We start from the raw sequence: 23,100 nt of genomic DNA, 5'->3' as shown, positions 1-23,100 counted from the left end.
GATAAGTTGACTAGAGAAGGAAAAAGAATATCAGGAGTACCTGGGGATGCCAAGTTTGGGGTTGTCAAGGTTGGGAGGTGTCTGAGCGCTCCCTACGAGCGGCGGGTTCTCGGGGGCTGCGGCAGGGACCGATCCATGGAGGTGACCCGGGCGGTGCTGGCAGCACAGGACACAGGTTTGTGGCCAGGAGCGGGCCGGCTCCGGGGCGGAACTGCCGGGGGCTCCCAGACTGTCGGGGTCCCGAGCCCAGGATGGCAATGTCAGCCCTGTAAGTGCACCGAGAGAGAGAAGGAAAGAGAAAGAGAGAGAAGAAGAGAGAGAGAGAAGGAAAGAGAAAGAGAGAGAAGAGAGAGAGAGAAGGAAAGAGAAAGAGAGAGAAGAAGAAAGAGAGAGGGCAAAAGGCACCCAAGGCATATCCCCAGGGTCCCCATGCCCGTGGCTGCTCTCCCCTGCTCCGGCCCTGCAGCCAAGTGGCAGCACTGGGAAAAGGCCAAGAACAGCACTCACAGCAAGGCTGTGAAGAGAGGGGGAAGGGGCTAGCACTAAAAGATAAAATCAAAGCAGAGATTGATGACTCTCCAAACCTCACAAAGTAGTTTGTTTGTCTTAAGTAAGAAGTTTTTTGGTTTTTTTCTTTTGTGTGATTTGTTTGCTGTTATCGAGAAGGTGTTTTTTCCTAAAGAAGAAGAGACTGCTGTAGAGAAAGCTTTTAGATAAACCTAGAAAGTTTAGAAGGAAAGCGAATAGTAAAAGTTAATGCAGTATAATCTTTCCTTTATTACTAGGCTATTAAGAAGTCCTTTCCAGGTACTACTGAAGCAACAATCAAAATCATGGAAAGAGAGTGAATTCATACCAGCAGAATCAAAGGACTTGTGAAGAAACCTGAGGAATGGACTATCACATTTAAACCGGGTTATACCAAACTGACTTTCCAATGGAGACTGAGTGGTAATAGTTTGGGAAAACCCAAATGATCCAAGAAATGTACAAAGAATAACACTGAATTAAGAAATAAGATAACGCTTATAACACTAGTTTCGATCACTACCTGAATAAAACATCTCCTTGGGGAAGGAATACCTCAGATAGAAGGATCAAGAATGTTTTTGTATTCTGACCTTAGCCTGAGAATTGTACAGGGGAGAAGGGGAATTACCATTTCCATTAGTAAACTTTATTTGATTCATTCCAATACTGGACATGCTAGCTGGGTTATAAGTAAATGCTTAAATTGTGAGAGTAATTTCTATTGTGGTTCACAAAATTTATGCTCTTATTGCAAGAAGTGTTAAAGTAATAACATGGTTTTGTGGATGGGAATTATTAGTGGCTGTTGAATGAGAGATACTTGAAGAACAGTAAGAGACCACAGTTAAAGGGTGTCAGAAACAATTTGCCTGGAAATTAGTTAAGAGGAACTAACAAGGAAATAGAGGGCAAGACCAGATTGGTCTCTGTATTCACCACCGAGAAGATCAAATACACCTGCTGTGGGTTGCAGCCTCACAGGCATGGGAGGTGGGAGTATAAGCCATACTGGACCTCTGTTATTCCTGTTTCTGGCACTTTTTTGTTGTCTTTTCCCTTTCGGGACACCAGCAAGATGGTGTCACAAATGCTACAAAAAGCATCACATGGCAAGACACCAAAGTTCCTCCTTTATTACACACACCTATGTCAACAGCCACTGTTATAACCCATCCAAATTAGGAACCTGTAGGCAAAACGGAGTAAATTATTGGATTACAAGTAACTTAAGAAAAAGTGGTAATATATTTAGAACTGAATGTCCAAAAGGAGAGAGATGGATTTGTTTTAAATTTAATCTTGAAGATACGGTTCAAAATTTGGTAAAAAACCAAATAATAAACGAAAAGGTAAAACCAGCACAGCAATCTAAATCTCTATTGACTCCAAATTATCTGTTGAATCATATTACAAGACTCCAAACAGTTATAGAAATTATATCAAATAAGGCTGCCCAGGCATTAGAGTTAATATTAAGCCAGGCTAAGCCAAACAAAAACTGTAGGGTATTAGAATAAGTTGGCTTTAGACTATTTATTGGCCAAAGAAGGGGGTGTTTGTGGAAAGTTCAATATATCAGATTGTTGAAAATTGATGACCACAGAAAAGTCATTCTAGCAAAAGAAATCAAAGAAGATAAAAGTATACATGCATATAATAACCCAGGTACCAGTCCAAAAATTAGAAAACAATGTTAAAATCTAGCTGGTGGGGTAATGTATCGAAGAAATTAAGATCTTTCATTTTGTGTTACAACTGTTTTTATATTTCTTCCTTGTGTAATCCGCTGTTTTATTTTGCCAGCATAGTCCAGAAGATGCAAATAGATAAGAAATATTGCTCAAGCCAAATGATTTACAAAGAATAAGAGTGGGGATTGTGAAAAATGGAGGTATTTTATGATTGGCTTTTCACAAATATTAAAATGAATATTATATGTGTTATGTTAGAAAGTAATGCTGTATTAATTCTCTTAAGTACTGTGTTAAATATAGTTTTAGGTTATGAAAATTGTTAAAATAGAAACTATGCTATGTAAGATGCTTTGTTAAAAAGAAAGGACTTGCAGTGGGATAACAGCCAGAGGACACCTAAATCTTTCAGACAAAGGGAATTTATTGCCTTCTTATCAGAAGAAACAAATTTCTTCCCCCCTCGAAGGCTTTATTAGGATTAGAAGGAAGAAGCTGACACTGACCAGATGGAATCCTGTGTTTGAATGGAATTTATGCATCATATATGAAGTGTATGAATATGCAATTGTTCTTAAGGGTTAATCCTTTGTTAAGGGGTGTCCTTTTTCAGACTCTGATGCCCAGAAAAAGGTACCCGGACGTCCGTAACTCTTTGTTTTTATTCTCTCATATTGTCCTAATTCAATTTGTCCAAATTGTTATTACTCTAATTGTGTTGGAGAATGGGACATTCTGCAGGACAGGAATGTTTGTCAGCAGAAGGAAATGAGGAGCCATTTGCAAAATATTTCATTTTGTGCTTTTCACAAAAGCTACTTCCTCTGTAGCAGATAAAAACCAAGACAAAAACACTGAGGAAGTGAGGTTCTGAAATACCAAAAGCTGCAATTTCCAACTCCCCTTTGACTCCACTGACGTCTGGGGAGCAACACCAGGACAGAACACACAGAGAGGAGCCAGCAGGATGGGAGTGGGGAGCTCCTGGTGACCTGGGCACTTTCTCCTTCATGTCCCTGACCTGCCAGGAGCCGCTTTAGGACATGGATCCCAAAGGAGCATGAGGGACCAGGAAGCGCCGCTGATCTGCACAGAGCCCTTTGCCTGCTGCTGCCCCACAGGGAACAGGTCAGTGGAATGTTTGCCTTCCTCCCTACCCCACCTTCCTCTCCTGCAGCAGCTGCTCTGTTCCTGACACCCTCTCCTGGTTACTGCAGGGCCCTCCCCAGCTCCGCCCTCCTCTGCCCAGTGCCTGAAAAGCCCAACCCTCCCACCTCCCTCTCCACCCCACAATTTCCACTGCCCTCCTCCCCTGCACATCTCACTCCTCCCTATTGAACCCTTCCCACTGCAGGGAGCTGCTGAGGAGCCACATGGTCCATCCCTGGATTCTCCAAGCACTGACTGCCCAGCCACTCTGACCACAGCCAGGGGCCACATCCCACTGCCTGCCCAGCGTCCATCCATGGAGGTGAGCACCGAGTCCCCAACTCCTGCCTCACCCTCTGGAGGAGATGATCTGTGTGAGACGGATGTCACAGTGGCTACCCACAGTGCTACACTGCCCATCTGCCTCTGTGGGCTGGCTGGGAACAGGGATGTCATCAGCCTGTTAAGCCACAACTATGGTGTCTTTGACCTGGCTGTCACTGACTTCCTCTTCCTCCTCTTTGTTGTCCCCTCCACCCTCCTCATCCTGGTGGAGGACGTGGCCTGCTCTCCTATCATGACCCTGCTGTACCTGAGTTTCCTTTTCCACATGTCAGTGGTCTCCTACTACTGGGGGCTGTTCTGGCTGATAGCTGGCAGCAATGTGCAGTATGTGTACAAGCTCCGCTGGCTCTGCTGCCGTTGGAAGCTACCTGAGCACCTGAGGTGTGTGGTGGCAAGTGTCCAATACTGGGCCTTCTTTGCTCTCTTTGCTGTCATTCCTGCAGTGACATTCCTGTGCCCATCACATGGGCAAGAGCGCTGTCGGGCAGCTCTCATCTCCATGTACGTCATCATCCTGCCCCTTTTTGTTGCAACCCATGGTCATTTCCAGCACAGTTGATTTCAATAAGGCCAAGTGGGGCTCCCAGCAGAAGCAGCCCAAGAGGCGCGACATTGTTACCTTCCTCATTGTGCTCTTCATGTTCCTCCTCAGCATCTGGAATTGCCTGCAGTACCTCGGCTACACCATTGTGTCCTCCCAGGTTGTTTTCCTGCTCGCCTGCATCCACAGCACCATCAAACCCTTCATCTACTTCCTGGTGGGGAGGTGCTGGAGGCCCTGCTCTGTGGGGTCCCTCCGGCTCTCCCTCCAGAGGGTCTTTGAGGAGACAGACACATCCCACAGCCATGATCCTGCCATGGACACAGTGCTCTGAGTCTGTTTAATCTCTCTGCTGCACTGCTGAGGGACTCTGGGACTGTGGCTGAGGGACTGCTTAACTCACCTGATGAATAAATATCTAAAGTGTCACTCTCCCTGTGCATCACCCACCTCCTTTCCAGTGAGAGGAGTAGCGGATTTGTCTTTACAAACAAGCTGTGTGTCTGCTGGTAGATACAACTAGCACTGGGAGATAAAAGAAACAATGGGAAGTATTCTACTGATTGATGAATGGAAGAAGATATTTCCATTTACAAATAAACTATAGGTTTGCAGATAATTGAAATTAGACATTGAAAGATGAAAGAATGAATGGGGAAGCAAAACCCCTAAATTCTGTAAGAATTAAAAATTGAAAGAGAGGGTTATACATTAGAGGGAAAGTTTGGTATCTGGTGTATTGGACAGTCTGTACCTCTCAAGTAGCTCAACCAATGCGGAAAGAGAGAAGGGAAATGCAGCCAGGAAATTGGAATAAACAGGGAGGCTGTACCCTCCAAAAATTTGAGAGATCCCGGGGAAATGCCCCATGGCCTCACCCTTTATTCAAATAGGGTCAAAGGCCTCCTCAGTCTCCTTTTTGGACATAAACCTCTGATATTTTGGATGAATTTTCCTAAAATCAAGCTGCACTGGGATCTCAGAAAGGCTCCTTAGGCCTCAGCCTTGAGGAGCAGCCCCTGGGCTCAGCTCCTGTGGCGCTGATCAGAAACACCCTCTGCTCCCAGCAACTGCTGCTCTCCAACCACCTCCTGGGCTTTCATCAACAGCCTTGGAAATTATTGTACTGCCCTGGATGCCACAGCATCCCTGCTCGGCCACTGTCCCAGGAAGCTGCCGGCCCCAAGTGTGGCCAGGCGGAGCCATTGCTGTGAGTGCCGCCCATGCCTTGGGGCCCTGTGAGCAGCGGCCCCAAAGGAGAGCCTTGGAGCTCTGCTGGGCCCAGCAGCGCTGAGCAGAAGCTCCCTGGCACTGGGGCCTCTCCCAGCTGGGATCTCTCCCGGCTGCTGCCCTGGGCTGATCCCTGAACGCCGACGGCTCCTGGGCCCATCCCGCCAGGGCTCCAGGCCCAGCCCTTGGCCCAGGGAGGAGATGCAAAGGGATCCGCAGGGAGCATTTCACTGCCTGCCAGGGCAATTGCTCACAGGCACCTTGCACTCACTCTGCCTGGCTGGCTGGCTGTGTGCACACACGTCTGCATCTGCTGGGGCAAATGTGGCAGAAATGCTGCTCTCTCAGCTGTGTTAGTACCTGAGACATCTCACTGGGCCAGGCCTGTAAAGAACTATAAGACATAGGTTAAATGCAGTTTAGAGATGTTCCTCTGTAAAATGACTAACTTTAAGCTATAACTGAAATACTGCTACATTTGAGTGCTGTAAATCTTCTGGGGTCTATTCCTTTTTATCCTTACCCTCCTTTTTACCCCTACCCTGTGTCCTTTTCTCACATGCCCTTGAACACACACAAACACACAGAAGGATAGCACTTTGGTGTGCTGGTGCTTATTATTAAACCTTTTTACTGATTTTACTGGTTTTTACTGATTTCCTTGCTGGTGGTTTTGTGCCTTCAGAAATTCTTCCTCTGCCCTGGCTTTGGCCTCTCCCTCAGCAGGCTCAGATGGTGCAGCTCCAAGGGGAGGAGCAGTCCGTGCTCCTCAGCAGAGCCACCCCCTTCCAGGAGCAGGGTGACATCTGTGTTTGTCACCATTGTCTCCACGGGGCATCAACCCCCTCCCTGTGGCTTCTCTGAGGTCTCTGAGCTGGGGCTGTTCAGCCTGGAGAAGGGAAGGCTTCAGGGAGACCTTAGAGCCCCTTCCAGGGCCTAAAGAGGCTCCAAGAACTGGAGAGGCGCCTTGGACAAAGGCCTGAAGTGACAGGACAAGGGGAAATGGCTTCCCACTGCCAGAGAACAGGGTTAGTGAGAATATTGGGAAGAAATTCTTCCCTGTCAGGGTGGAGAGGCCCTGGCACAGGTTCCCAGAGATGCTCTGGCCTCCCCATCCCTGGAGGTGTTCCAGGCCAGGCTGGATGGGGTTTGAAGCAGCCCGGTCTAGTGGAAGGTGTCCCTGCTTGCAAAGGGATGAGATCAGGAAAAAACAACCACAAGTATTCCCAAGGCTGAGGAGGAGGAGGACGAGCTCTGGTGAAGGGCTGCAAGGGGTACCCCAGCACCCAAACATCTGATCTCCAATAGCTTTTATTGCATCATCAGGGGTACTGTCAGCAAGAAATGAGGTCTCTGATGCTGATAACCTGCTGCAAGCCTGTCGTGGTTTGGCACTGGCCAAATGCCAGGCACCTGTGAAAGCCGTTCACTCACCTTCTCCTGCTCTCAGCTGGGCAGAGGAGAGAGAAACAAAAATTAACAAAGGGCTCATGAGTTGAGATAAGATTTGGGAGAAAAAACACTGTATGCAAAAAAAAGATTCACATTTTCTGGTATCTAGTAAATTATTATTAACAGATTCAGAAAATGAGAAGTAATGAGAAGTAAAATTAAACTTTAAATCACCTTTCTTTCCCCCAGCCTCTCCATCTTTCCCATTGACAGTGCAGGGAGACAGGGCATGGACAACCCTCACGAGTATTGAAGCACTGCCAATAAAACATTGTTTACCTGGAAAAAACCTGGGTTATCCATTAAGCAAAGATAGACAGCATATTCTGGTAGGAATTAAAACACCGATATCATAATATAATATAATATATTGTTAGCACTTTGGGCAGTATCGATAAAATCTTGGACATTATAGTGTATAAAAATGCCTGATAATTGTTGTTTCTTTGAACCTATCTATGGCAAATAAATTTCCAATATGTTCACAATTTTGACTCCAAATTTTTATTAGTCTAACATGCTTTAGCTGTTAGACTTAAACTTCTTGGTTTCAGAGGGGACACAGCCATGCTTGTGCTCCCTGGAGCAATCATGATCCCCAGTGCCCAGAGCTGGGCTGGCCCAGACACGATGGCCCAGGGGCTCAGCATTCCCCACCGCGAGGGAGGGCTCTGTGAGTGTCACAGAAAAGATCTCCCCAGGGATATTTAATTCTTAATTTTGTGAGCCAGGTGTAAAGATTTCTCTGCCTTCATAAATTCTTCCTCTCCACTGCCTTCAGCTGCTCCCTCAGCAGGCTCAGGTGGGGCAGCAGCAAGGAGAGGAGGAGGCTGTGATCCTCAGCACAGCCACCCCCTTCCAGGAGCAGGGTGACATCTGTGTTTGTCACCATGGGCTCCATGGGGCATCACCCCCCTCCCTGGGGCTTCCCTGAGGTCACCAGCCCCACCACACCCCACACCTTCTCCCCAGCCCCACCACACCCCACACCTTCCCACCACATCTTCCCAGCAGCTCCATCATGTCCCACCCCTCCCACACCACCCTCCCATCCCACTCCCCATGCAGCCCACCCACCTCCCGTCCTTCCCATCCCTCCCAGCCCCGGGCCTCAGGCTCCGGTCCCTCCCCACGGGCTGCTCACCCCAGCCTGCCCCGGAAGGCTTTGGGGCCGTCTTTCTCTTGGACATGCCCCTCCCCAGCTCCATCCCTGCTCTCCAGCCCCCCAACCTCCTCTGGACACAAACAAGAGGCACTACAGGGATGGCTCCACTGCTGTTCATTGGGCTGCAGAAGCATGGAATTGCCAGGAGGAGCAGAAACACTGCTGGGACTCTTGAGTGGGGCAGGAGAGGAGCGGGGCTGTCTGGAGGGGAAGGCGGCCTGAGGGGAATTTCTAGAGGATGTCAGAAGGGGGCATGATGCCTTAGGATTTTAGCCTTTCTATTTTTCATATCCTGTACTGCATTAGTGCATAACTCTAAACTCCATGTCAAAGTGTTAGTTAACTGTCTGCACATTTTGGTCCGACAAAACAATCCCTCTAGGCCTGAAATTCAAGGACACTCTACTGCCTCAGGCCCAGAAAAGTATAGACGAAAGTGAGTTGGGGGAGGCAAAACTGGGGTTAAGTGATTTCATTACCTGGAGCTGTAATTGGAGGATAAACCACTGATTTGTAAATGGACCAAATTTATATCTCTCTGAAAAACTCATGGCCATTGTCCATTTTTGGTGCAGCTCCTCTCGGAGGCTTTGAGAGCCCAAGGTGAACCTTTTGAAGGCCTTTCATCAATGCCTCCTTTTATTCTCTTCACCTGCTCTGGCCTCTGTTCCAGGGACCCAGCTCAAGGCATCACGCAGACAGGGGCTGGAGGGGGCAGGAGGGCTCTGGGTGCCACTAATCCCAAATCTCCCACTGGAGAGCAGCAGAGCCCAACAGGCCACACCTGCAGCCAGGGAGAGGCCAGGGACTGGGAACCCATTGGGATGGGATGGGATGGGATGGGATGGGATGGGATGGGATGGGATGGGATGGGATGGGATGCGATTGAGAGTGGGGTGGAGATAGAGATGAGGTGTGATACAAAAGTCAGACAGAATAAAGTTCCTAACACCAACTAATGGTGCTACCAAAGGAAGCATTAGCCAGCAGGACATGCAGAAGGATCTCTCCTTATTTCTGTTTGTGTGTTGTGAGACTTTACAACAGTTTTTCTCCATTATAACTATACATACATAGTAAATTTTTTCTTGTCTAGTACATAAATACCATTTTCCAAGAACACATTTCCAGGCATCCACTTCCTACTGAAGACTCTTTCATGTCCTGTGGTTCATTCAGAGGGGACTCTGATAGTCACATTCACTGAGTGCTGTGATATTAAAGGTGACCGTGCCTTCAACTTTTCCTTTGGCCATGTGCTCTTGCTTCTTTTTACAGAACTTGCCCCAAAACCACTGCAGGCTTCCTTATCTGTGTCTGCACTGGCTCCAGCCACATTTATCACCCTAGGTCCACATCTTTATATTAATTTATCTCTCTGACCAGTTAGTCTTGGAGCAACTTCAGGGGCGTTGAAAATGTTTATTCGCTCTAATTTATCAATCCCCTGCAAAGTAGCCCAACCCTCCCACCTCCCTCTCTCACCCACCATTTCTACCATCCTCCTCCCCTGCACATCTCACTCCTCCCCACTGAATCCTTCCCACTGCAGGGAGCTGCTGAGGAGCCGCATGGTCCATCCCTGGATTCTCCAAGCACTGACTGCCCATCCACTCTGACCACAGCCAGGGGCCACATCCCACTGCCTGTCCCGCATCCATCCATCCATGGAGGTGAGCCCCGTGTCCCCTATTTTAACCTCACCAACTGATGGACCTGGTCAGTGTGAGATCAGTGTCTCCAGCATGGCCATGGACTTTGTGACGCTGGCCATTGGCCTCTGTGGGCTGGCTGGGAACGGGACTTTCCTCTGGCTGGTCCACATTAATCCCATCACCGAATTCATCTTCTACCAAGCCATCGCCGATGTCCTCTTTCTCATATTCATGGTCCCCTCTACCCTTCTCTTCCTTGTGGAGGAAGTATCCTGCTCTGCTATAATGCCCCCAATGTATTTGAGCTTGCTTTTCCAGCTGTCGCTGTTCACCTACACCATGGGGCTGTACCGGCTGACATTCATCAGCATCGAGAGGTGCAGGTCTGTCCTCTGCCTGGTATTCTGTGGCTGCCAATTTCCTGAGCGCTTGCTGTTGGTGGTGATGAATGTCCTCTTCTGGGCCCTCCTCTTCGTTGTCATCGCTGTCAATCCCATGGTGACTTCCCAGTGCCAGTCACACGAGCAGGAGCAATGCTGGGTCGTTCTCACCTCCATGTACTCCGTCAATGTCTTCCTATTTGCTGCACCCATGCTCATTTCCAGCACAATCCTCTTCATTCATCTCAAGCCTGGCTCCCAGCAGCAGCCACACAAGAGGCTTGACATTGTTGTCTTCCTCGTTGCACTCGTCAGTCTGCCCCTCAGTCTCTGGTTTCTCCTGCAGCAGCTCGGTTACATCGCTGTGTCCGTTCAGGTGGTTTTCCTGCTCACCTGCATCACCAGCAGCATTAAACCCTTTCTCTACTTCTTGGTGGGGAGTTGGAAGAGAGACTGCTCCATGGGGAGCTGCTGGAGACACTGCTCCATGAAGAGCTGCAGGATACACTCCTCGATCCAGTCCCTAAGGGAGGCAATCCAAAGGGTGTTTGAGGAGCCAGAAAAAAACACTGCCTGTGGAGATGATCCCTCTGTGGACACGGGGGTCTGAGCCTGTTGATTCCTCCTACTGCACTGCTGAAGGACCCCGGGACAGTGGCTGAGAGATTCCTTGAGTCTCCTGATCAATAAATACCCACAGGATCACCCTCCCTGTGCTGCTGCATCCCCAGCCCCTTTCCAGGCCGCTCTGGGATCTGATCCGTGCTTGGGAGGCCTCAGCCTTGAGGAGCAGCCCCTGGGCTCAGCTCCTGTGGCGCTGATCAGAAACACCCTCTGCTCCCAGCAACTGCTGCTCTCCAACCACCTCCTGGGCTTTTATCAACAGCCTTGGAAATTCTTGTACTGCCCTGGATGCCACAGCATCCCTGCTCTCCCACTGTCCCAGGAAGCTGCCGGCCCCAAGTGTGGCCAGGCTGAGCCATTGCTGTGAGTGCCGCCCATGCCTTGGGGCCCTGTGAGCAGCGGCCCCAAAGGAGAGCCTTGGAGCTCTGCTGGGCCCAGCAGCGCTGAGCAGAAGCTCCCTGGCACTGGGGCCTCTCCCAGCTGGGATCTCTCCCGGCTGCTGCCCTGGGCTGATCCCTGAACGCCGACGGCTCCTGGGCCCATCCCGCCAGGGCTCCAGGCCCAGCCCTTGGCCCAGGGAGGAGATGCAAAGGGATCCGCAGGGAGCATTTCACTGCCTGCCAGGGCAATTGCTCACAGGCACCTTGCACTCACTCTGCCTGGCTGGCTGGCTGTGTGTACACACGTCTGCATCTGCTCTTGCAAATGTGGCAGAAATGCTGCTCTCTCAGCTGTGTTAGTACCTGAGACATCTCACTGGGGCAGGCCTGGAAGGAAGTATCAGGCATAAATAAGTTTAAATGATGCTAAGTGATACTCCTCAGCTGAATTGTTCAGTCTGAATTACTGTTAAGTTGGAGTGCTGTAAAGCTTTCAGGCCATTTTCCTTTTAATCCTTATCCTTACTGTCCTTTTGTCACATGCCCTTGCACTCACACAAAACCACAAACACAGGGACAGAACTTTGTTGTGCTGCTGCTTATTATTAAACCTGGTTTTTACTGATATCCTTGCTGGTGGTTTTGTGCCTTCAGAAATTCTTCCTCTGCCCTGGCTTTGGCCTCTCCCTCAGCAGGCTCAGATGGTGCAGCTCCAAGGGGAGGAGCAGTCCGTGCTCCTCGGCACAGCCACCCCCTTCCAGGAGCAGGGTGACATCTGTGTTTGTCACCATTGTGTCCAGGGGGCATCAACCCCCTCCCTGTGGCTTCTCTGAGGTCTCTGAGCTGGGGCTGTTCAGCCTGGAGAAGGGAAGGCTTCAGGGAGACCTTAGAGCCCCTTCCAGGGCCTAAAGAGGCTCCAAGAACTGGAGACGAGCGTTGGACAAAGGCCTGAAGTGACAGGACAAGGGGGGAATGGCTTCCCACTGCCAGAGAACAGGGTTAGGGGGAATATTGGGAAGAAATTCTTCCCTGTCAGGGTGGAGAGGCCCTGGCACAGGTTCCCAGAGATGCTCTGGCCTCCCCATCCCTGGAGGTGTTCCAGGCCAGGCTGGATGGAGTTTGAAGCAGCCCGGTCTAGTGGAAGGTGTCCCTGCTTGCAAAGGGATGAGATCAGGGAAAAACAACCACAAGTATTCCCAAGGCTGAGGACGAGGAGGAGGAGGAGCTCTGGTGAAGGGCTGCAAGGGGCACCCCAGCACCCCAACTTCTGGTCTCCAATAACTTTTATTGCATCATCAGGGGTACTGTCAGTAAGAAATGTGGGCTCTGATGCTGATAACCTGCTGCAAGCCTGTCGTGGTTTGGCACTGGCAAAGGCCAGGCACCTGTGAATGCCTTTCACTCACCTTCTCCTGCTCTCAGCTGGGCAGGGGAGAGGGAACCAAAAATTAACAAAGGGCTCATGATTTGAGATGAGAACTAAGACAAAAAACACTCTACACAAAATAAAACTGTTCAAATTTTCTGGTATCTAGTAAATTATTATTAACAAATTAGGAAGATGGTAATGAGAAGTGAAATTAAACTTTAAATCACCTTTCTTTCCCCCAGCTCATCTGTCTTTCCCATTGACAGAGCAGGGAGACAGGGCATGGATGTCCTTCACCAGCATTGAAGCAGTGCCATAAAACACTGTTTACCTGGAATACACCTGGTTTATCCATTAAACAAAGCATAGACAGAATATTCTGGTAATGATTAAAACACCGATATCAAAATATAACATATTGGGAGCGATTTGGTGAGTATCTGTAAAAAATCTTGTACATTATAGTGTATAAAAATGCCGGATAATTGTTATTTCTTTGAAGCTGTCTATGGCAAAGAGATTTCCAATATGTTCACAATTTTGACTCAAAATTGTTATTAGTCTAACACGTTTTTGCTGTTAGACTTAAACGTCTTGGTGTCAGAGGGGACACAGCCATGGTTTGTGCTCCTTGCAGCAACCATGATCCCCAGTGCCCAGAGCTGGGCTGGCACAGACAGGATGGTCCAGGGGCTCAGCATTTTCCACCTCAAGTGCTCTGTGAGTGTCACAAAAATGATCTTCACCAAGATCTTAAATTTTCAGTTTTGTGAGCCAGGTGCAAAGATTTCTCTGCCTTCAGAAATTCTTCCTCTCCACTGCCTTCAGCTGCTCCCTCAGCAGGCTCAGGTGGTGCAGCAGCAAGGAGAGAAGGAGTCCGTGCTCCTCAGCACAGCCACCCCCTTCCAGGAGCAGGGTGACACCTGTGTTTGTCACCATGGGCTCCACGGGGCATCACCCCCCCTCCCTGGGGCTTCCCTGAGGTCACCAGCCCCACCACACCCCACACCTTCTCTCCAGCCCCACCACACCCCACAACTTCCAACCACATCTTCCCAGCAACTCCATCATGTCCCAAACCTCCCACACCACCCTCCCATCCCACTCCCCATGCAGCCCACCCACCTCCCGTCCTTCCCATCCCTCCCAGCCCCGGGCCTCAGGCTCCACTCCCTCCCCACGGGCTGCTCACCCCAGCCTGCCCCGGAAGGCTTTAGGGCCGTCTTTCTCTTGGAGATGCCCCTCCCCAGCTCCATCCCTGCTCTCCAGCCCCCCAACCTCCTCTGGACACAAACAAGAGGCACTACAGGGATGGCCCCACTGCTGTTCATTGGGCTGCAGAAGCATGGAATTGCCAGGAGGAGCAGAAACACTGCTGGGGCTCCTGAGTGGGGCAGGAGAGGAGCGGGGCTGTCTGGAGGGGAAGGCAGCCTGGGGCGAATTTCTAGAGGTTGTCAGAGGGGCCATGATGCCTTAGGATTTTAGCCTTTCTGTTTTTCATATCCTGTACTGCATTAGTGCATAACTCTAAACTCCATGGAAAGTGTTAGTTAACTGTCTGCACAATTGGTCAGACAGAACAATCCCTCTAGGCCTGAAATTAATTCAAGGACACTCTACTGCCTCAGGCCCAGAAACGTACAGACAAATGTGAATTGGTGGAGGGCAAACTGGGGCTAAATGACTTCATTACCTGAAGCTGTAATTGGAGGATTAACCCCTGACTTGTAAATGGACCAAACTTAGATCTGTCTGAAAAACCCATGACCATTGTCCATTTTGGGTGCAGCCCCTCTCGGAGGCTTGGAGAGTCCAAGGTGAACCTTTTGAAGGCCTTTCATCAATGCCTCCTTTTATTCTCTTCACCTGCTCTGGCCTCTGTTCCAGGGAGCCAGCCCAAGGCATCAGGCAGACAGGGGCTGGAGGGGGCAGGAGGGCTCTGGGTGCCACCAATGCCAAATCTCCCACTGGAGAGCAGCAGAGCCCAACAGGCCACACCTGCAGCCAGGGAGAGGCCAGGGGCTGGGAACCCATTGGGATGGGATGGGATGGGATGGGATGGGATGGGATGGGATGGGATGGGATGCCATGCCATGCCATGCCATGCCATGCCATGCCATGCCATGCCATGCCATGCCATTGGATGGAGAGTGGGGGATGACTTGTGCTACCAAAATCAGACAGAATGAAGTTCCTAACACCCAGTAATGGTGTTACCAATGGAAGTATTAGGCAGCAGGACACACAGAAGGATCTCTCCTTATTTCTGTGTGTGTTGTGAGACTTTACAGTAGTGTTTTTATTCATTTTAACCATATATGAAAAAGCTTTTTTATCTAATAACACCATTTTCCTAGAACTCATTTCCGTGCATCAACTTCCTCTGATGGCCCTAGAGGTTCATTCTAGATGCCCTAGAGAAGGGTTTCTGGTGCTTGTATTCCCTCAGTGCTGTGATATTAAAGGTGCCCTTGCCTTGAACTTCCCTTTTGGCCATGTCCGCCATCTTCTTGTTACAAAACTTGCCCCAAAAATACTCTGTGCCTCCTTATCTGTTTCCCCACCTGTTCCAGGCATGTTTATTACCCTGGGTCCCCATTTTTACATACATTTATCTATTTGCCCAGTTAGTCTTCAAGCAACCTCAAAAGAGTTGAAAATGTTATTCTCTGTTATCAATCCTCTGCATACCATCCTCAGCCCAACCCTCCCACTTCCCTTCTCCTACCCCACACCTCCTCCCCTGCACATCTCACTCCTCCCCACTGAACCCTTCCCACTGCAGGGAGCTGCTGAGGAGCCACATGGTCCATCCCTGCATTCTCCAAGCACTGACTGCCCATCCACTCTGACCACAGCCAGGGGACACATCCCACTGCCTGCCCAGTGTCCACCCATGGAGGTGACCACCGTGTCCCCATCTCCTGCCTCACCCACTGAAGGAGATGATCTGTGTGAGACAGATGTCACCAGTGTGGCCATACATAGTGTGACACTGCTCATCTGCCTCTGTGGGCTGGCTGGGAACGGGGCTGTCATCAGCCTCCTCAGCCTGAAAATCAGCAACTCTGGCATCTTTCTCCTGGCTCTAACTGACTTCCTCTTCCTGCTCTTTGCAATCCCCTCTGCTCTCCTCATCCTGGTGGAGGACATATCCTGCTCTCCTGTCTTGCCCTTGATGTACATGAACTTTGTTTTCCAGCTCTCAGTTTTCTCCGGCTACTGGACACTGTACCGGGTGACGGATAGCAGCAACGTGCGATATATGCAAAACTTCTTCAAGCTCTGCTTGTGACCTTCCTCTGCACCTGCTGTGGGTGCTGATCCATGTCCGATACTGGGCTTTCTTTGCTCTCTTCACAGTCATTCCCACGGTAACATTCCTGTGCCCATCACATGAGCAGGAGCACTGCCGGGCAGATCTCATCTCCATTTACAGCCTCATCCTGCTCCTCTTTGTTGTACCCATGCTCGTTTCCAGCATAGGTGTTTTCATTAAGGCCAAGTGGGGCTCCCAGCAGCAGCAACCCAAGAGGCGCGACATCATTATCTTCGTAATTGGGCTGTTCACTCTCCTCCTCAGCCTCTGCAATTTCCTGCAGCAGCTCGGTTACATCACTGTGCCATCCCAGGTTCTTTCCCTGCTTGCCTGCATCCACAGCACCATCAAACCCTTCATCGACTTCTTGGCAGGGAGGTGCTGGAGACCCTGCTCCATAAAGTCCCTCAGCAACTCTCCCTCCAGAGGATCTTTGAGGAGGAGAAAGACAAAACTGCATGCAAAAATGATACGACGTGGGACACAGGGGTATGAGTCTGTTGAATCCTCCCACTGCTCTGCTGAGTGACCCCAAGAGAGTGACTGAGGGATTCCTTGGGTCTCCTCATTAACCAATATCCAGAGGATCACCCTCTCCGTGGCTCTGTATTCCTGAAGGTGAAGACAGCAGGGGCATTGCCTTGGGTGATTTTTGTGGGATGCTCTGCAGGGAGCACATTGGAGCATGGCTTTCCTCCTCCCTCCTGGATCCACATGGCTCCAAGCAGTGCAGCTGGGCTCAGTGCTGTTCCCCAGCTCTATTCCCCATGCAGTGACCCTCATGGCCTCGGCCCCAGGGAATGAACTCCATCTTCTCTGGCTCAGCAGATGAGTTCCATGGTGTTTCCAGGGAGCTCTTGCCTGCAAAGAATGGGACACCTTAATCCCTGGGGACACACCCAGCATGGGGTGGCAGTGATTTCCCAAATCCCTGCAGGGCTGGTGCCTCTGGATGGCAGGAGAGGGGTTGGCATCACAGGGAGCATCCTTCCCCTTCTGTCCAGCAGAGCCAGCCCTGCATTCCCAGCTGATGGGAAGGGACACCGGGTAGGGCTGCAGAGCTGGGGAGGGACAGCAACATTCCCTTATCCTTTCACTGGGAATGTCTCACATTCTTGAATTCCAGAATTGAATGTCCCTGAGTAAAGTGTAGGGTTGATAGTGAACTCCACTGAACTCCTGTGCCTGTATCCAGAAAGTACATGGAATATGGAAATTCCCATCACCAGATGCTTGGACCAGTTAATTGCACAGAAATTAGGGGGTTATGCTGCTCTTCTGCAGAATGGGGCCATCCATCCTCTGGTTCCCCAGCATCAGTGTCCAGGGAAGCCCTTGAGCACCTCCATCCTGAACCTGGCCACCCTCAGGAGGAGCTGCACAGCCACTCTGCACAGCAGCTCCAGCCACAGTCCAGCCTGTCCTGATCTTTCTCATTCGTTAACTACCCCTCCATCAGATTTGGACTCATGGTTTTTCTTTCTTTCCAATGTGGTAGTCCCACCCTCTGAATTTGTTGAATAAACAACAACCAGGCTTCACTGCAGATCCTTTGTTAAACAGTGTCCAAAATGGCTCATTTCCTTCTTTTATCCCATTCTAAAGCCTCTGGCTGGTCTGGGAGCAGGGCAGGTTCCTGTCTCATACCAGAGCCTTTCCTAAGGCACATGCCTGCAATGGTTGGGATGATGTTGGCAATGCCAAGAGCTCCTGATTCCTGCTGGCACAGACCTGGGCAGCAGCCACATCTCTTGCTCAGGGGGAAGTTGTCTCTCCTTTTCCCTCTGCCTTAAATCCAGGGAAAAGCAATGTGCCATTGTGTCATGGACATCTCTTTATGAAAATTCTCTCCTTAGGTTTTTTTTCTTCCTGAGAAGCTGAGAGTCCTCAGGGACAAAATGTAAACAATGTTTATCTGCTGATGTGGAATACAACAGGCGGGTCTGTGATTGGTCTCATGCGTACGTTTGGAATTAATCGCCAATCACAGCCAAGTTGGCTTGGACACAATGTCCAAGCCACAAAACTTTGTTATCATTCTTTCCTTTCTATTCTTAGCTTAGCTAGCTTTCTGAGATGAAACATTTTCTTCTATTCTTTTAGTGTAGTTTTAATGTAATATATATCATAAAATAATAAATCAGCCTTCTGAAATATGGAGTCAAATCCTCGTCTCTTCCTTCAACATAACACCCCTATGAGCACCGTCACACCACTGCTTCTGGAAAGGGAAGTGAGAGTGAAAACCCTGTGTAGAGTCAGGCTTTGGAGACACAAATGAGGTTAAACACTTAAGGAGCATTTATTAACAGAGTTCTTAATAATGAACAGAAGACACAAACTTTGACATCTGAGAGGTTTTTTCTCTCCCTGACTCCCATTTCCTGTCCATTGGAAAGATAAAACTTTCCAAGGTACAACCTCTTATACAGGGAAGAACAACTCAGTCAGGGTGTCCCTCCCAAGGCAAGTGCAGAAGGACCATTATCCTTCCATGTACATTTTTACTTTCCAGCACCTTCCTTATCTCCACTGTCACCCAGGGCACTCACTACCTGAGCTTCCTTTCAAATGAGCAAGACTTCAAAGCAAAAGCTTTCCTGGCTGTCCCTGCCCATGGAAGAAGGAGAGATGAAATGAGATGATCTCTACAGTTCCTTCCAACCTGTCCTGGGTGACCTTATGAGCTGAATTGTATCCCCATTCATCTGTTTAGCCCAGAAATAGATTTTACACATTTCAGACTGGTTCTTGAGCAAAGAGGGGCAGAGCAGATGCAGCAGTTTGTTTCCAGAAGCTGCACTCACTCTTCCCCATTCCTGCTCCCACACCGTGCTGTCTGCAGCACAGACATGCAGCACAGAAATCTCCTTTGCTTTTGGGTTTTTTCAGCTGGCTGAGGCAGAGAAGTTCCCTGGACTGTGATTTTCCTTTTGCTTGGAACTGTTCAAACCTGCTCTGGACTGAAAATCCAGGAGAGCACTGGGAGCTCACACCCGTGGCCCACCGGGGCCAGGGACGCGGCATTTTCCAGCACCAGAGGGATTGATAAGGGACTGAGTGAGCCAAACTACACTCCACAACTAGGACTGTCTGAATTTGCGAACTCTTCAGTGTTGCAGTGTGTTGCAACTTCCTGTTCTACTTCCCAGTCCCTTCCCAGGTGTGGCAATACCCCTCTCCCTTCCCCCTCGCTCCCTTGCTCAGTGAGTTCTGTCAATCAGGCTTAACATTGCAGTAAGGCCATCCTGTGGTTGCTCAAGTTCAAAGGATGCAATTCAGGCCTGAGGTCATTGGCCTGCCTGAGTGTCCCTCGTCCCTTGAGACCCTCCTCCTTTCACCTGGTTGGTGCCTCACCTGTCCCTTCCCTTCCCCCTGTCCCTGGGCTTGAATTGACCAAGGACCATGCGCTCGGGATTCTGTTGGAGCTGTTACCTAAAGATTCAGACGTCTGTGACCATGGAATAAAACTCTGGATATAAACCCTCCGAAAGAATCCGCTCTCTTTTCCTTTCCACCATTGCCTGAAGCCTTCGCACCTGAGATAAACTGAGTTTCTACAAGCCTGGACTTGTTTCACTGACCAGCTGCAACCTGCAGCCAGCCAAAGGTGTTTCTGAGGTGAAATACCACAGTTGCCGCCTTTGGCCAGCAGCAAGGGTCACACAAGCCCAGGAACAATCTACCTGGTAATATTGGGATTCATATTCGACTACTTCAGAACAGCAAGAGATTTTATTGTTTAATATTGTTTTCATCTGTTATGCTTGTGAGTACTGTTCTTGTTAAATAAACAGTTTTTTCCACTTTTCTCGAAGGAAATCTTTTCCTGAACCAGCTGGGAGGGAGAGGCTTCTTGAATTTGTTTACTATATGAAGCTCATTCCGAGGCTTCCTCCCAAATTTACCCTAAACCAACATACAACCCAAACCATTCCAGAAGGATTCCGTGTGTCACCCAACTACTGCCCCAGGCAGGAGTTCCCCTGCTGCACACAGCACCAGCCTGACAGAGCTCAAGGAACATTCGGACATTGCTATCAGGAACAGGCTGGGATTGTTGAGATGTCCTGTGAAGGGCCAGGAGCTCAACTCCATGATGCATGCAGCTCAAGTCGCACTCTATATTGTGATGACTCTGTTTCATGATTATTTCACCTGATGATGACTCCCCTGTGTTGTCCCTATGCCCTGGCTCTGACACTAAAGCCTCAAAAGGCCTCTGGAAGGCAACTCTACCAGAGGGGGTGAATTCCTTTGCACAGCTCCCAGCCAGGCAGTCAATCAGAGGGAGGGCACTGCTCTGGGCACAGGTGAGCAGGAGAGAGGGGCTGGGGGCAAAGACAGAGAAGTCAAACGCCTTCAGCAAGAGCCAGTGCCCAAAATCAGCAGTGAAGAAGGGGAAGGAGATGACAGGAGCAGCAGGAGCAGGGCACAGAGCTTCCCTGGGAGCTGTTTCCATGAGCAGCACAGGAGCCTGGCCAGCAGGGCCAGAGCAGAACAGGGCAGGCTGAGCACTGAGAAGGGGCAGCTCAGCACCAAGGCCATGGGCACCAAAGGGCAGCAATGGAGGGTGGCAGTGAGCAGGAAGGAGAGCAGCCAGAGCAGGGCACACAGGAGCACCGGGAAGCACTGGGAGCAGGGGCAGGGCCAGCACGACACGGGAGGACAAACAGAGCTGTGACAGCACTGAGGGCTGTCAGAGAGGAGACAGCAGCAGTGAAAGCCAAGAGGATGGGGACCTTCAGCCCAGCTGTCACAGCCCACGAGCCCAGCTGGTGGCAGAAGCTCTCTGGGACAGAAAAAATCCCCGGGGTGATGGTGATGGAAAGCAGGAAGGTGGAGCCAGCCATGGCCAGGCTGAGCACACAGGGGGTGATGGGGTTCCTGTGGATGCAGAAGCTGAGGAGCCAGAGCACAGCCCCATTCCCACCATCCCACACAGGCACAGCAGCAGCAGCAGCAGCAGCGGGACAGGCACTTTGCTCCACTTGCTTCCCACTGACAGAGGGTGGAATCAGATTGGATATTGGGAAGAAATCTGTCCCTGTGAGGGTGCTGAGGCCCTGGCACAGGTTGCCCAGAGGGGTGGGGTAAGGTAAAAACAAACACAAGTGCTCGCAAACCCGAGGAGGAGGAGGATGAGTTCCAATGAAGGGCTGGAAAGGGGATCACCACACCCGAAAACCTGGTGATAAGTTTCATTGCATCATCAAGGGGATGGGCAGTAATTAGGGTGGGTTTCAAGTGCTGCTGACCTGGCTGCAAGCAACTGACTGCTGTCCTTCCCTTAGGCTGTGGAGCCTGCATTGCAGTGACAGAAATGGGAGTTCTCAGCTCAGTTTGCTTTCTGGGGGCCAGGGAACGTTTTGGCAATGATCCCGGACCTCTTCCCGGAATGGGAGTTGTTTCTGAGAAGCACCCAGATGCTGCCACAGTGCTGTGAGCACTTCCAGTACTGCAAGCAGCATTCCAGTGCTACCAGCCCCACCAGCAGCTCTATGCCGCTGGAGGGACAGTGACCTGTCTGGGTTGAGAAATGAGGAATGGTAGAAACCTGCTGAGAGAGGGAAAGCATTTGGAGAATGTCCCATTTGGAAAAGAGATTCTAATCAGGAAGAAATGAGGAGCCATTCAATGAAATCTGCATATCAAGCTACTTCCTCTATGGCAGGTAAAAGTTCAAGACAAATAACTGTCAGGAACGTAAATTCTGACATAACCAAAGATTTAATTTCTGACTTTGCCGACGAGCCTTGCGAAATACCGGCAGCACAGGGCACACAGAGGAGCCAGCAGGACGGGAATGGGGAGCTCGTGGTGATCTGGGCACTTTCTCCTTCATGTCCCTGACCTGGCAGGAGCCGCTTTAGGACATGGATCCCAAAGGAGCAAGAGGGATCAGGAAGCGCCGCTGATCTGCACAGACCCCTTTGCCTGCTGCTGCCCCGCAGGGAACAACAGGTCAGTGGAACGTTTGCCTTCCTCCCTACCCCACCTTCCTCTCCTGCAGCAGCTGCTCTGTTCCTGACACCCTCTCCTGGTTACCCCAGGGCCCTCCCCAGATCCTCTCTTTTCTCTTGTGCATGTTGTCTGTATCCTAATACTAAAATGGGCCAGAACAAAACTTTCTAACACAGTTCAAAGCATGAAGAAGCAGGAATTCTTTACCTGCACGGGACAGAGAGGGATCTCTCCTTGTCTTTTGTGTATGGTGAGACTTTACAACAGGGTATTAATCCATTAGGACCACATGTAGGCATTAGAATTTTTTCTTTTCTACTGCAAAAACATTTATTTCCTAGAACTCATTTCCATGCATCCAACTCCTCCTGCAAGTCCTTTTATGATCCTGACGGTTCATTCAGAGGGGTCTCTCTGGTGGTCATATTCAATTAATGCTGCCATATTAAAGGTGCCCTTGCCTTGAACTTTTCCTCTGGCCATGCTTCCTGTTCCAGAATTTGCCCCCAAATCACTGCAGGCCTCCTTATCTGTTTCTGCACTGGTTCCTGCCACGTTTGCCATCCTGTGTGCCAGCCTGCACATCCTGGGAGAAACAATCCCCCACTTCCTAAAATTTTTAAAGATTTATTAAACCTTAACAAAAAATGCAACAAAAGGACTAAATAAGGAGAACCAGGCCTGGGAGCTTCCCTCATGGCTGCCAAGCACGTGGCTGGCTGATCTTCAAGATGGATGCTTCACCTTTGATACCCCGGGGGTTGCATCAGCTAAACCTGGCCCCTCCCAAAGTCTGTCAGTCAGCCCTTCTTTGTGTTTATTGCTGGAGCCTGCTGTCTTGCAGCTTGACTGGAGGGTCAGGTGTTCTCATGCTGCACCTCTTCCCCCCCAGCAACAAGCTTTTGTACAGCCCTTCTTTCCACCTGTTCTAGATGACTCAGGCTCTCTGATGGCAACAGTACAGAGGGGAGAGAAGGGGACTATGGGGAGAAGAGGGGACATCTGAACAACAGACTGCAGTAACTTACATCAATCAAGCTTCTCTTAATATTCACACCGTATTCATCCCTAAACTGTGACAGCCAATCATCCCATTATCCATTTATAACATATCCTTTTAAAATTTTGGCTACTTTGCTTTTAAAGAACTTCAGACAAACTGAAAATGTTCATTTTATGTGTTATTTATCAGCCTTCAGCTGAACAGCCCATCCCTTCCGGCTCCCTCTCCCACCCCACAATTTCCACCGCCATCCTCCCCTGTACATCTCACTCCTCCCCAGTACTCCTTCTCCCCCATCCTTC

At 49.9% G+C, this 23,100-nt stretch overlaps 4 protein-coding genes across 4 annotated transcripts; 3 read left to right on the top strand and 1 right to left on the bottom strand.

The window, feature by feature from the left end:
• Window positions 1–3,687: 3,687 nt before the first annotated feature.
• LOC131084937 (mas-related G-protein coupled receptor member H-like) lies at window positions 3,688–4,591 on the top strand. The gene is given in 2 exon segments (XM_058026694.1): window positions 3,688–4,248; window positions 4,250–4,591. Coding segments are annotated over 2 exon segments (903 nt in total).
• A 5,180-nt stretch (window positions 4,592–9,771) lies between these two features.
• Window positions 9,772–10,749, top strand: LOC131084585 (mas-related G-protein coupled receptor member D-like). The gene has a single exon (XM_058026159.1). The coding sequence runs from the start codon at window positions 9,772–9,774 to the stop codon at window positions 10,747–10,749; it is 978 nt and encodes a 325-aa protein (XP_057882142.1).
• A 4,659-nt stretch (window positions 10,750–15,408) lies between these two features.
• On the top strand, window positions 15,409–16,326 carry LOC131084584 (mas-related G-protein coupled receptor member H-like). The gene is given in 3 exon segments (XM_058026158.1): window positions 15,409–15,800; window positions 15,802–16,243; window positions 16,246–16,326. Coding segments are annotated over 3 exon segments (915 nt in total).
• A 1,712-nt stretch (window positions 16,327–18,038) lies between these two features.
• Window positions 18,039–23,095, bottom strand: LOC131084936 (mas-related G-protein coupled receptor member A1-like). The gene is given in 6 exon segments (XM_058026693.1): window positions 18,039–18,052; window positions 19,990–20,245; window positions 20,248–20,495; window positions 20,498–20,764; window positions 20,767–20,832; window positions 23,062–23,095. Coding segments are annotated over 6 exon segments (885 nt in total).
• Window positions 23,096–23,100: the final 5 nt, after the last annotated feature.

The sequence above is a fragment of the Melospiza georgiana genome, chromosome 6 (assembly GCF_028018845.1).
Source record: "Melospiza georgiana isolate bMelGeo1 chromosome 6, bMelGeo1.pri, whole genome shotgun sequence".
NCBI lineage: Eukaryota > Metazoa > Chordata > Aves > Passeriformes > Passerellidae > Melospiza > Melospiza georgiana.
Note: the sequence above shows the minus strand (reverse complement) of the source record. Positions and strands in the feature narration are given on the sequence as shown.